This window comes from Jaculus jaculus, chromosome 15 (assembly GCF_020740685.1).
Source record: "Jaculus jaculus isolate mJacJac1 chromosome 15, mJacJac1.mat.Y.cur, whole genome shotgun sequence".
Lineage (NCBI taxonomy): Eukaryota > Metazoa > Chordata > Mammalia > Rodentia > Dipodidae > Jaculus > Jaculus jaculus.
This window is the reverse complement of record NC_059116.1, coordinates 22,006,699-22,021,365: the sequence shown is the minus strand read 5'-3', so window position 1 is coordinate 22,021,365 and position 14,667 is coordinate 22,006,699. Positions and strand designations below refer to the sequence as shown.

The window sequence follows — 14,667 nt, the reverse complement described above, 5'->3', positions numbered from 1 at the left end:
AACGTACAGATCTGAAGAGAAACTGAGGGTTCAGGCCTCAATTGTTAATCTTCAGTTAATTCCACACCAACGGTGTGAGTCTCATATAACACATTCAAGCTGGCCGATACTGTCAGTTTGCCTCCTAACGTAGTGTAGTAGAAAAAAACAAACAAACAAACGAACACAAAACGACGCATAAACTCCATGTTTGTTCGCCAAAGCCTGTCCTCCCACAGGCGGGGCCCATCTTGGGCAATTGCATAACTGCCTACTGCGGCGTCCGCGGGAGCCGAGGTCCTGGACGTGCGTGGAACCGAAGGAGATGATGACCATGTCTGGGGAGTTCTCTTTGGAGAATAGACGAATAGGTTGCACTTTGCTCCACAGTGATTGTACTTTAAAGAAGAAGAAGAAGGGAAAAAAAAAAAAAAATCCCCAATGCGTGTTTTGTCCCACCCCACCTAGGGGCGTCGGCTGCTGCTTATTTCTGGTCTCTTGCAAAGCTCGCTCAGACGTGGCGTCCGGTAAGGAAGTAGAGCGGCTTGTCCTCGCTGCTGTTCGCCGTCTGGAACTCGTCTCGGAGGCGGAACTGCCACTCGTCCTCGAGCTCCAAGCGGACGATGGTTTGGCGTAAGGAGCTCCGGTCTTGGCAGATGACGCACAGGGTAGCACCTTCAGGAACGAGGCAGACACACGGGCCGTGAGCTCAGCCAGGAAATCAGTCGATAAAGAGCTTTTTGACCCTCCCGTCTGCCTGCAAGCCAACGCCGCCGAGAACCCGCACACAGCCTGTGTCCATTTTCATTTCATTTCATTTCATCGTGCGGGTGTACAAAAGAAGTCTTAACTGATGTTGAAACCCATGGGATGTTTTCTTGTGTCTTTCTTGACCTGATAATCAGGACTGTCACTGGCTGCTTCTCACAACCCCCCCCCCCCGACACACACACACTGTGACAACCAAAAATCTCTAGATAGTACAAAATGTCTTCTGGGAGGCACCCTCCTCCCCTAGTAGAGCCCCAAGGCTCCACGGAACTTACACACGCAAAAACACACCCATTTCCCGTTCTTGTGACGCACGCAATGTTCACAGCCTCCCTTCTCACTGGCCTCAAAGGTCATCATATCAGGCTCATTTGTGATGCCTGATGCCCGGGCACGTCCCTGGACATGCTGGACTCTGAACCATGCCTATTGAAACACAACTGTAGTTCTCTTCCAGAATCCTAACCAGGGGCTTATGTGCGGGGATGCACACTTACTGTGGTTGACTGCTGACCCCATGAAAGGACTACAGAATGTACGTACGACTTATAAGCATGTATGTGAGAACTCGCTGACCTGGTTGCTGTCTAAACTGGATAATATGAGGGGCACTGTGTATCTATGCACTCCTTCCTAAGGTTAGTAATTGTAAAAACTATTTCATATGTCACAAATCTGGCTGTTGGCCTACAGTTAGTTTTAGGATAACATGACTTGATCCTTCCCCTCTCTCATGAAGGAGATCAGTGGCTCTAGCTTGAAAATCAAGGTATACAAATTATTAGTCAAAATAGAGGGCTTTTCTTGTCTACAAAGCCTAATGATCTGGGTCTAGGTTCCCCAGTATCCATACAGGGCCAGATGCACAAAGTGGCACATGCATCTGGAGTTCGTCTGCAGTGGCTAGAAGACCTGGACTGCCCATACACACACACTCTCTCCCTGCTTGCAAATGAATATATAAAATTATTTTTAAAATAATATGCTTTTTTAAAATTTATTTTTAAAACATTATTTATTATTTATTTGCAAGGGAGAGAGAATGAACAAATATGGGCATGCCAGACCCTCTTGCCACTGCAAATGAACTCCAGATGCATGTGCCACTTTGTGCATCTGGTTTTACATGGGTACTGGGGAATTTCACCCAGGCCATCAGGCTTTTCAAGCAAGTGCCTTTAACCACTGAGCCATCTCTCCAGTCCAATATTGTGTTTTTTAAAATTTTTTATTGTCTTTTTTTTTTTTTTTTTTTGAGGTAGGGTCTCACTCTAGACCAGGCTAGCCTGGAATCCACTATGTAGTCTTAGGGTGGCCTTGAACTCACTCACTGATCCTCCCACCTCTGTCTCCCGAGTTGCTGGGATTAAAGGTGTGCACCACCACGCTGGCTTAAATGCCTTTTAATTCCTGTTTTGTTTTCTCGTGGGGACCAAGTGTTCACATGCAGGGCCATAGGTCTGACTCACCTTTTAGAAACTTGAATTTCTTGAGAAGATCAGCACCTACGAAAGAGTCACAGAGGTACAGGAGGAGGCCACTGAAGAGCGCCCCTTCGCAGCTGACATTGCTGGAGTGTGGTCTGGAGCTGACGTAGCAGACGGCCACCTGGAAGCATCAAGCAGAAACAGCGAGGGCATTTCGAGAGCAAGCAGAGGGCACGGCTGCTGCACGGGTGCCCTCTTTATTTCAGGGTGCCAGATGAAAGCCAGTCTCATTGTTAAGTGAGTGGGTTATTTAAGCTTTACACTTCCTTCATGTGGTCTGCCACGTTTTTTGTTTGTTTGTTTTTTGGTTTTTCGAGGTAGGGTCTCACTGTGGCCCAGGCTGACCTGGAATTCACTATGGAGTCTCAGGCTGGCCTTGAACTCATGGCAATCCTCCTACCTCTGCCTCCCGAGTGCTGGGATTAAAGGGGTGCGCCCGGCTGTCTGCCAAATTTTAATGTGTTTGAAGTGGCTCTCAGTCTCTCATCATAGTAAGACACATTACTAACAGAAATACGAAAAGGCAAAACTTAAGCTGATAGCTCAGAAAAAAAAAAGTCTGTCCCGCAAGTATGAAGACTCAAGTTTGATCCTCAGTGTTTATGTAAAAATGCCAGGTGTACCCCAGGCATGGCAGCACACGCCTTTAACCCCAGCACTTGGGAGGCAGAGGTAGGAGGATCACTTAGAGTTTGAGGCCACTCTGAGCCTACATAGTGAATTCCAGGTCAGCCTGACCTATAGTGAGACCCTACCTCGAAAAACCAAAAAACAAAACAAAAGCCAGGCATTGTGGGGCACATGTAACCCCAGTGCTGAGGAAATGGAGACAGCAGAAGGATCCCTGGAATTTGCTGGTGAGCTAGTCTAGCCTAACTGTTGAGCTCCAGACTATGAGGGACCGTGTCTTAACGAAGAGGTGGAGGCGTTCCTGAGGAAGACACCAAGGCTGTCCTCTGTCTTTCACATGCACTCACACAACATAAAAGAAACAAAAGCTCCCTCACAAAGAAATACAAACGTCTTTTAAAAAACCATTTTCCTGGGCTGTAGAGATGGCTTAGCAGTTAAGGCGCCTGCCTGTGAAGCCTAAGAACTCATGTTCAAATCTCCAGGTCCCACATGGCCAGACATAGTGACACAGGCCTGCAATGCTGCATATGTGCACAAGGGGGCGCAAGCATGTAGAGTTCATTTGCAACAGGCTGTAGGTCCTGCCATGCCCATACCCCCTCTCTCTAAAAAAAATAATAATTTATTTGCAGTGGCTAAAGGCCCCAATGCACCCATTCTCTATCTGTCCCTTCTCTCTCTCCCTCCTTCGAAAATAAATAAATAAATAAATATTTTTAAAATTTTTTCCAGCCGTGCGCAGGTGCACGCCTTTAATCCCAGCACTCAAGAGGCAGAGGTAGGAGGATCACTGTGAGTTTGAGGCCACCCTGTACATAGTGAATTCCAGATCAGCCTGAGCTAGAGTGAAACCCTACCTTGAAAACCAAAAAAAAAAAAAAAAAAAAAAAATCCCTAAAGAGATATATCAGAATACCTTACTGATGAGAATTAAAACAAAAAAAAAATCAAAGTTATAATCAGCTTTTTCAGATATATCTAATTTTTCTTTACTGTCTTTATTTATTTTTGGTTTTTCGAGATAGGGTTTCGCTCTAGCTAAGGCTGACCTGGAATTCAGGGTGGCCTCAAACTCACGGCAATCCTCCTACCTTTGCCTCTGGAGTGCAGGGATTAAAGGTGTGCACCACCATGTTTGGCTATTTTAATTTTTATTTATTTATTTTTGTTTTTCAAGATAGGGTCTCACCTCCCGAGTGCTGGGATTAAAGGCGTGTGCCACCACACCTGGCTATTTTTATTTTTTAAGATATATTTATTTATTTGAGAGAGAGAGAAAGAGACAGAGAGAGTGAGAGAGAATGGGCATGCCAGGGCCTCTAGCCACTGCAAATGAACTCCAGATGCATGTGCCCCCATGTGCATCTGGCTCACGTGCATCCTGAAGACTCAAACCAGGATCCTTTGGCTTTTTAGGCAAATGCCTTAACTGCTAGGCCATCTCTCCAGCCCTAATTTTTCTTTTCTAAACAAGGTGTATCCCAGACTGGCCTCTAACTTGGTTTCAATCCAAGCGTGACCTTGAGTTCCTGATCCTCCTGCCTTCACATTGTTGAGTGTTGGGATTACAGATGTGCCACCATGTCTGGTTTACGTGGTGCTGGTGACCAAACCTAGGGCTACATGCATGCCATGCGGGCACTTTACCAGCTATGTAATAGTCCCGACTCTAGACGCATGTCAGTTTTCAAGTGGATAGAAGCTTAGGGCATGAGTTAACTTTCAGCCCTGTATGGCTTCCACAGAGATAAAATTACGGAAAAATGGCCAGGTTGTATGCAGGGAGTTAGAGCAGTGGAAGAGCTAAACTCGGCTTGAGTTAAAATACTGATTCCTCCAGAGCTGGGCGTGGTGGCGCACACCTTTAATCCCAGCACTAGGGAGGCAGAGGTAGGAGGATCGCTGTGAGTTCGAGGCCAGCCTGGGCCTACAAAGCAAAACCTGGTTCTCCCATTTACTGGCCATATGGCACTGGGCAGCTCCTCCCTTGTCTGTGTAGATAACAGTAGTCTGTGTTTTGTAGGAGCACATTTGAGTTAATAATGTAATCGGTTTAGGGTTCAGCAAATGTTAGCTGCTATCAGGACTAGCTAGTATTGAGTTTGGTCTGTTATCCATGGAGACCTGAGTTGGATATGCAATTTACAATGGGAATCAGGAAGGGTTTTTTCTTTTCTTTTCTTTTCTTTTTTTCATTTATTAGAGAGGGAAAAAGAGGCAGATAGGGAGAGAATGGGCACGTCAAGACCTTCAGCTGCTGCAAACCAACTCCGGACGCATGTACCACTTTGTGTATCTGGCTAATGTGGGTTCTGGTGTTATAGGCAAGCACCTTAACCTCTAAACCATCTCACCAGCCCATGAAGGGTAGTTTTACATCACACGGTTGGTTGGTTTGTTGAGACAGGATCTCATGTAGCTTCCCAAGTATGGCAATTACAGACATATGCCACCACAGTCAACCATCAGATAAGGAATAGTGTAGGACTTAAACGAATCCTGTGGAAATTCATGTGTGTTTGTCAGTACATACAAAGAAAAAGCCTGGATGGAAATGTACAACACCAAAATGTTTTTGTTTTTTTTTTGAGGTAGGGTCTCACTCTAGCCCAGCCTGGCCTGGAATTCACTCTGTAGTCTCAGGGTAGTCTTGAACTCATGGCAATCTTCCTACCTCTACCTCCTGGGATTATAGGCACGCGCCACCACACCTGTCTTTTCTTTCTTTCTTTCTTTTATTTATTTATTTTGTTTCAAGGTAGGGTCTCACTCTAGGTAAGGCTGACCTGGAATTCACTATGTAGTCTCAGGGTGGCCTTGAACTCATGGAGATCTTCCTACCTCTGCTTCCTGAGTGCTGGGATTAAAGGCGTGCACCACCACGCCTGGCTTTTTCTTTATATTTTTATTTTAATCTTATTTATTATTTATCTGAGGGGAAGGTAGAGAGAGACAGAGAGAATGGGCATGCCAGGACCTCCTGCCACTGTAAATGAACTCTAGATGCATGTGCCACTTTGTGCATCTGGCTTTACATGGGTACTGGGAAATTGAACCTGGGCAACAGGCTTTGCAAGCAAGTGCCTTTAACCACCGAGCTATCTCACTATAAATTTATTCTATATATAAATAAATAAGCATATTTAAAAATAAACATACTTGTTCCTACATATTTATATTAAATAAATATATATTTAAATATATATTATCTCTGTGCATTTATTTTTAAAAATCATCACATGGAGGATTTATTGCATGATTAAAAATAACAAAATAGGGGGCTGGAGAGATGGCTTAGCGGTTAAACGCTTGCCTGTGAAGACTAAGGACCCTGGTTCGAGGCTCGGTTCCCCAGGTCCCACGTTAGCCAGATGCACAAGGGGGCGCACGCGTCTGGAGTTCATTTGCAGAGGCTGGAAGCCCTGCTGCACCCATTCTCTCTCTCTCCCTCTATCTGTCCTTCTCTCTGTGTCTGTCACTCTCAAATAAATAAATAAAAATTAAAAAAAAAACTCTCTTAAAAATAACAAAATAGGGCAATAGAAATGGCTCAGCAGTTAAGGCGTTTGCCTGCAAAGCCAAAGGACCTCAGTTTAATTCCCCAGGACCCAGGTAAGCCAGCTGCACAAGGTGGCACATGCATCTGGGAGTTCATTTGCAGTGGCTAGAAGCCCTGGTGCACACATTCTCTCTCTCTTTCTCTCTCAAATAAATCAACAAATAAAAAAATATTTAAAAAAATAACAAAAATAGAATAATGCCCTAAAAATAATGTCAAGAAGAAGCTTAGTGGCAGAAGCCTGGAGGTTCAGGTGAAATTTAAAAAACTGAATGAGAACTGAAGAACTTGAACAAGTCGTGGGTGGGACGTAGAGACGCTGAAACAGTCTCACATGGAGCCCATTTATTGCTTCAGTAACCACCAAACTTCTCTTATATGTGCTAAGTGCCTTTTCAAGAACCTGATCCAGGGGTGGGAGAGATGGCCCAGTGGTTAAGGTGCTTGCCTATAAAGCCTAAGGACCCCGGTTTGATTCCCCAGTACCCATGTAAGGCCAGATGCACAAAGCGGAGCATGCATCTGGAGTTCATTTGCACTGGCTGGAGGCCCTGGCATACATGTTCTCTCTCTTTCTCTTTCTCTCTCTTCTCTCTTTCTGCTTGCAAATAAATAAGTAAAATATTAAAGGTGTCCAGTGTTCGTTTTTAAAACAGCAAATTTGAGGCTGGAGGGATGGTTTAGCAGTCAAGGCATTTGCCTGCAAAGCTAAAGGACCCAGGTTTGATTCCCCAGCACCCATGTTAGCCAGATGCACAAGGGGGCGCACGTATCTGGAGTTCATTTGTGATGGCTGGAGGCCCTCGTGTGCCCATTCTCTTTCTCTCTCTCCCTCTTTCTCCATCAAATAAATAAATAAATATTAAAGCAAACAAACAAACAAAAATTTGGGCTGGAGAGATGGCTTAGTGGTGAAGGTGCTTGCCTGCAAAGCCTAACGATCTAGGTTCAATTCCCCTGTGCCCACGTAAGGTGATGCATGCATCTGGAGTTCATTTGTGGTGGCTGGAGGCCCCAGTGCATCCATTCTCTATATCTGCTCTCTCTAATAAATTAAAAACAAACAAACAAATAAACTTGATCTTATGGAGGAAGTTCACACAATTACCCCAGAGTCGGCTTAGTATCAAGACAGGTGTGAGCAGGTAACTGCTTGCACACGAGGTGATCAAGCCAGGCTTCTCGGAGAGCTGCCACGTGAGCTACAATACGAATGGTCACTGGCCCACTGTGAAGAGGTAAAATGGGGACGGGGAGAGAGAGCAGCCACCGACGCGTGCCTGAGCCTTTGAATCACACTGTCACTCTTTTGTTGTCATTTAGGTTTTTCAAACCATGCTAGGATGGGAAAGACATGGATGTGGGCATGCGCAGGTCTACCCTCCCTGCCTTTACCTCCTGTCCAATGTTCAGATAGCAGTCAATGGCCAGCACGGGACTCTTGAAGTTATGGATGGCTTTGGGGAAGAGCTTATATGCGGCGTGTTGAAGGAACTTCTCCAGGAGGAACTGCGCGGGGGCTGCCAGGAGCGTGTGTTCACTGTCGGGGGCACAGACGTACTGAAGGGGCAAGATGGGAGCCAAGCTTTCTGACACCTGCAAGCAGAGCCGAGATGATCACGGGACCGTGTCTGTCGGGGAAGGAGATGTCTGGGAGCACACTGGATTGCATCCTAACAGTCCCACAGACGCGTTCCCCCAGTGCGAACCTGAAACGGCAGGGCGCGCTGGAGACCGCATGGTCATATATGTATGCTCTATGCAGAGCTATGAAAAAGTTTAACTTCTGAATCACCCACGGTACGAGATAACTGAATAATTACAGCCGCAGGTTAACAAAGCCTATGTGACCCTGGTCATCTTCAGGCTAAGGTGACTCAGACCGCAGGTCCGGGAGTGACAGGCTGGGTTCAAATGTGTCTGTCATCTTGCGCTCTGAGGGGTCTCCTCTTCCCTCTTCAGGAAGGGAACAATAGTACATAACATTCAGTTACACCCAGCGGGACGGGTACAGGGCAAGGCCCAAGGAAGTCCTTTGCTGTGCCGCTGGGTGTCTACGGGCTGAATCCTGTCCTTTCTAACAGTGCCAACAAAACCCCACACGAAGGCAGAGGCTTCTAAACTCCAGCAGATAATTCATATGCTGCAAATGATCAGCTGTCGGTAAACCTTTTAGACAAGGCTTGCGGGCTGGGGAGATGGCTTAGCGGTTAAGCGCTTCCCTGTGAAGCCTAAGGACCCAGGTTCCAGGCTCGATTCCCCAGGACCCACGTAAGCCAGATGCACAAGGGGGCGCACGCGTCTGGAGTTTGTTTGCAGTGGCTGGAGGCCCTGGTGCGCCCGTTCTCTCTCTCTGTCACTTTCAAATAAATAAATAAATAAAAATAAACAAAAATTTAAAAGGCTTGGTCGGTGGAATTCACCTCCTATAGGATTTGATCTGTAAAACTATCTTTAGAAAGAGACAAGGGAAAGGAACAGTTATAAGCATTTTGATTTACATTTCTCTCACACTGCATACATCAAATTACAATATAAACGCTGTTGTCTTGAAAAACAAAACTTTGGTAGATTTTTGTTTGTTTTGTTTTTTTGAGGCAGGGTCTCACTCCAGCCCAGGCTGACCTGGAATTCACTATGTGGTTTCAGGGTGGCCTCGAACTCACAGAGAACCTCCTACCTCTGCCGCCCTCCCCCTTGCCCCCCAGTGCTGGGATTAAAGGCGTGCACCACCACACCCGGTTCCTTTCATGGAATTTTTAAGGCTTAAATTGAAAGAAACAATTTTCATTGAATTGTCAAAACTTAAATTTTTGTTCTAGATGAGTCCTTGGTATCAGAAATGACACTGCACTTTTGACATTAAGAATCCCCTTGAGCCAGGCGTGGTGGCGCACGCCTTTAATCCCAGCACTTGGGAGGCAGAGGTAGGAGGATCGCTGAGAGTTCGAGGCCACCCTGAGACTACATAGTGAATTCCAGGTCAGCCTGAGCCAGAGTGAGACCCTACCTTGAAAAACCAAAAAACAAAAAAAAAGAATCCCCTTGGGTTCCTTTTCTTTCTAATCAGGTGGAAGGCCCATGCGTGCCGATATCTAATAACAAAACTATTCATAAGAAAGCACTAACTAGGGCTGGAGAGATGGCTTAGTGGTTAAGCGCTTGCCTGTGAAGCCTAAGGACCCCGGTTCAAGGCTCGGTTCCCCAGGTCCCACATTAGCCAGATGCACAAGGGGGCGCACGCGTCTGGAGTTCGTTTGCAGTGGCTGGAGGCCCTGGCGTGCCCATTTTCTCTCTCTCCCTCTATCTGTCTTTCTCTCTGTATCTGTTGCTTTCAAATAAATAAATAATTAAAAAAAAAAAAAAAAGAAAGCACTAACTAAAGTGCGAATTTTCACCAGGAGCATCAAGCTTGCAGAACTTACCACGACCTTTGGTTTAATGATAAAGTCACGCTGCCCGCCAACCTGGACGTGTTTCTTCATGAGGCTGAAGTTATTGAAGCGGCAGATGAGGAGGCCGCTGCTGTTGGTCCTCAGGTTAAAGTCGACGTCCTCACAGAAGTACCTAAGTCATAACCGCAAGTCACATCTCAGCTCCGCTACTTACACGCAGCTGTGGGACAGATGCTGGGGAGGGCATACAGCGACGGGCCTTGCCCTCATGGAGCTGCCCTCACTAGACTGACCTGTGCAAACCCCTGAGTTGAGCATTATAGCCACGTGGGCAAGAAGGAAGGAAGGTGGGCTGGAGGGATTGGCTTAGCGGTTAAGCGCTTGCCTGTGAAGCCTAAGGACCCCGGCTCGAGGCTCGGTTCCCCAGGTCCCACGTTAGCCAGATGCACAAGGGGGCGCACGCGTCTGGAGTTCGTTTGCAGTGGCTGGAGGCCCTGGCGCACCCATTCTCTCTCTCTGCCTCTTCCTCTGTCACTCTCAAATAAATAAATAAAAACCAAAAAAAAATTTTTTAAAGGAAGAAAGATGAGTGTGTGTGTGTTTATTTATTTGATAGAAAGAGGCAGAGGGTGAAAGAGAAAGGGAATGGGTGTGCCAGGGCCTCCAGCCACTGCAAATGAACTCCAGATGTGTGTGCACCCTTGTGCATTTGGCTAACGTGGGTCCTGGGGAATCGAGCCTTGAACCGGGGTCCTTAGGCTTCACAGGCAAGCGCTTAACTACTAAGTCATCCCTCCAGCCCAGGTGAGTTTTGTCAATTATTCCATGAGGTTTTCAGTATTCCTGTACAGACCAGAGCTATATACATTCTGTGCATTCAAGCATGAGTGTCAAGGTGCTTATTTTAAAACCCTGCTCACCAAATAAATAAATAAATAATAAAACCGGGGGCTGGAGAGATGGCTTAGCGGTTAAGCACTTGCCTGTGAAACCTGAGGATCCCAGTTTGAGGCTCGATGCCCCAGGACCCATGTTAGCCAGATGCACAAGGGGGCACACACGTCTGGAGTTCATTTGCAGTGGCTGGAGGCCCTGGCACACCCATTTTCTCTCTACTTCTTTCACTGTCTGCCACTCTCAAATAAATAAACAATTTTTTAAAATATAAAATAAATAAATAAAACCAGGCGTGGTGGCGCATACCTTTAATCCCAGCACTTGGGAGGCAGAGGTAGAAGGATCGCCGTGAGTTTGAGGCCACCGTGAGACTATACAGTGAATGCCAGGTCAGCCTGGACTAGTGCGAGACCCTATCTCAAAAATAAAAACAAACAGGGCTGGAGAGATGGCTTAGTGGTTAAGCGCTTGCCTGTGAAGCCTAAGGACCCCGGTTCGAGGCTCGGTTCCCCAGGTCCCACGTTAGCCAGATGCACAAGGGGGCGCACACGTCTGGAGTTCGTTTGCAGTGGCTGGAAGCCCTGGCACGCCCATTCTCTCTCTTTCCCTCTATGTGTCTTTCTCTCTATGTCTGTCACTCTCAAATAAATAAATAAAAAATGAACCAAAAAACTTAAAAAAAAAAATAAAAGCAAACAAACAAATAAATAAATCCCTGCTCACTTACAGGACGAGGTGTGGCAGGAGCCTTTTATAATAGCTCCTGGGTCACGGAGTGACACAAGAACAACTTTTGTTCCCTACGTTATTTCTTTGCCCACTCAGGTTTGCTAGGAAAGCGGACATGATTAATTCAGGAAGCCCCCTCTGTTGCCTTTTTCTTCCATAACCCAGATCTCATTTTTTGAAGAAAGAATATTATTTATTTATGAGGAAAGGAGAGAGAATGGGCGCGCCAGGGCCTCTAGCCACTGTAACCAAACTTCAGACACATACACCCCCTTGTGCATCTGGCTTTATGCGGGTCCTTGGGAACTGAACCCAGGTCCTTAGACTTTGCAGGTAAGCGCCTTAACTACAGAGTCATCTCTCGAGTCCCCAGATATCAATTTTACTGGCTCTGGAGAAAATGATTTCTCTGAGTTCTGTGGGTCCACACACAGATTTGTCCACATACAAGCTTTGGGGCCCATTTAAGTTCTTGAATAATCAGTATAATGGCTGTGGTGTGTTTTTAAGCATGCCGCACTACAAAACCTAGGTTATGACGAACGTAATGCCCCATGTCTGTAATCTCAGCTCTCGGGAGGCTACGGTGGGAGGACCACACAAGCTCCAGGCTAGGGGCTGGTTAGTTGGACGAGTGATGAACGGGGCTTTGGTCCAAGGCGCAGGAACAAAAACACGGCAGAGGCTTGAGCCGGTCAACACAAGTCAGTGGGTGCCGGGATGGCGACCACCCCACGGGGTCTCACCTACCTGTTGAAGTCATACTGCACGTTCTGCGTGAGGTCTATGTTGAGGAGGATGAAATCGTGCACGTGGCACCTGGAGAACGGAGCCTTCAGGCTCTGCGGCGTCAGCCTGCTGCTCCATTTCTGGATGCCCAGGATCGCGTAGTGGAGGATTTTGGGCGTGGCTTCCATATGCTGCAAGACACTCTTCAAGGACACGTTCTTACTGGAAACTCTTGCTTCCATGGGCTGGCTATAAAGTGTAGAGTTAGTTTCTATGACACGTCCATAAATGTTACTGAAGGGCTGGAGAGATGGCTTAGCGGTTAAGCGCTTGCCTGTGAAGCCTAAGAACCCCGGTTCGAGGCTCGGTTCCCCAGGTCCCATGTTAGCCAGATGCACAAGGGGGCGCACGCGTCTGGAGTTCGTTTGCAGAGGCTGGAAGCCCTGGCGCGCCCATTCTCTCTCTCTCCCTCTACCTGTCTTTCTCTCTGTGTCTGTTTCTCTCAAATAAATAAATTAAAATTTTAAAAAATGCCTTTAAAAAAAATGTTACTGAAGAAGTATTGCGAGGAATGCAATCAGCTAATTTCTTGGGAAGAAGTTGACATTTGAGGGTGGGGACTGTCACTTGAAGGCAGAAAAGCAATCCAGAGAATGGACAGGCACTACCAGAGAGGTAGCCAGAGGTTAGAAGCACAGACATTTCTGGTTCTGGGAATTATATTTATTAATGAAAGAAAAATATGAAAACTTCATTGACTTCAATTCCACACAAGAAATAATAATAAGCTAGAGAAGGCCCAGAGATCATGTGGCACTTTGTTGCGTTGTGGGGCATTGTTGAATTTTAGGGGCAGCTTGGAGTAGACTCAATATTTAACATACCTTGGTTTCCTGGGCTCCCAACCAACACTGTCTACACTGTGACTTGTGCCGGCAAGGCTCCGGGAGAAGACTGGCCCAGCCACACTCTTTTTTTCTTTTTCTTTTTCTTTTTCTTTTTGAGGTCCGGTCTCACTCTAGCCCAGGCTGACCTGGAATTCACTATGGAGTCTCAGGGTGGCCTCGAACTCTCGGCGATCCTCCTACCTCTGCCTCTCGAGGGCTGGGATTAAAGGCGTGCGCCACCACGCCCGGCTTTGATTTTTTTAAGACATCTAACATGCCACTAAGTTCTAGACCATTTGTGTAGCACAGTGCTAGTTAGCTATGCCTATCTGTACAGTGTATCTGTATGACTGCTGGTATGTGCATGAGGAGACCTGGTTTGTAGCCTTAGCTCTTCTGCATAGTCTGGGTGGAAAGCGAGAGTTCTTTCGCCCGAGCCCATCACCTGTAAGAGTGCATCTGGGCCGGGTGTGGTGGCGCACGTCTTTAATCCCAGCACTTGGGAGGTAGAGGTAGGAGGATCGCCGTGAGTTCGAGGCCACCCTGAGACTCCATAGTGAATTCCAGGTCAGCCTGAGCTAGAGTGAAACCCTACCTTGAAAAGCCAAAAACAAACAAACAAAAAAAATCCTCAAGCAACCACAAAATGCTACTGAGGGTGGTTTCGTAGTCGACCTTGTTCGAAAAGCTGTATTCTAATTTCTTGTTATTTCTCGGCTGCAGCCAAGAAACTTGACTTCTCTAAAGCACTGTGCCATGCTCCCGCACACCTGCTCGGGAATATCACTACCTGGTCTGCTCCTGAACACTGTGGATGTTCCACAGGACACAGGAGTCGTCCATCACGACGATGAAAGGCCACACACACTGGCGTTTGACTCCCAGCTCCTCCAGACGGTTCCTCTCCAGCTCCAGGTTGTGGTATGACAGCTCCTTGATGAGGAACCTGGCGGCACCTGGAAGGAGGCACACTCACGGTACACGCTCCCCGGCGCTTGCACACGCGGACGCCGCACGTTCAGCCGAGAGCCGAGCGACTGTTTAGAGCAATGGTTCTCTAAGCATACTGCCAGGGGCAGGAAGGTTAACATGTTGATTCCTGGAACCCAGCGCCAGAAGTTCACTTGAGTAAGTCTGGTTAAGAAAGGCCAGAAAGCGGGCTGGAGAGATGGCTTAGCAGTTAAGCGCTTGCCTGTGAAGCCTAAGGACCCCGGTTTGAGGCTTGATTCCCCAGGACCCACATTAGCAGATGCGCAAGGGGGCGCACGTGTTTGGAGTTCATTTGCAGTGGCTGGTGGCCCTGACGCGCCCATTCTCTCTCTGCCTCAAAAAAACTAACAAACTAAACAACTAAAAAAAAAAAAAAAAAAGGCCAGAAAGCAGTGATTGCACTGATCTCTATGCTCGGAGGAGTACTACAAGAATCCGGTTTCCCCGATAGGAGAAAGGAGACCTCATGGGGGAAGTGATGTCACTGATTAGTTCCTTAAAATGTGACAAAGAACCCATTCACCTGTCCTGTGCTAGGGAGTAGCCAAGGCCGCGATGAGTGGGAAAGTGGCGGCGGCATTTTCTCCAAAGAAGATTCTGGAAACAGGTAC

At 47.0% G+C, this 14,667-nt stretch overlaps 1 protein-coding gene across 1 annotated transcript in view; it reads right to left on the bottom strand.

Annotated features, from left to right (window-relative positions):
* Nucleotides 1-429: 429 nt before the first annotated feature.
* Greb1l (GREB1 like retinoic acid receptor coactivator) overlaps nt 430-14,667 on the bottom strand; it is a 296,540-nt gene continuing 282,302 nt past the window's right edge. The window contains exons 29-34 of the mRNA XM_045135088.1: nt 13,857-14,022; nt 12,201-12,428; nt 9,855-9,996; nt 7,825-8,025; nt 2,220-2,358; nt 430-654 (exon numbers count right to left, since the gene is read on the bottom strand). Of these exons, the coding sequence (XP_044991023.1) occupies nt 491-654; nt 2,220-2,358; nt 7,825-8,025; nt 9,855-9,996; nt 12,201-12,428; nt 13,857-14,022 (1,040 nt within the window). The 3' untranslated portion in view covers nt 430-490. The remainder of the gene's footprint in view (nt 655-2,219; nt 2,359-7,824; nt 8,026-9,854; nt 9,997-12,200; nt 12,429-13,856; nt 14,023-14,667) is intronic.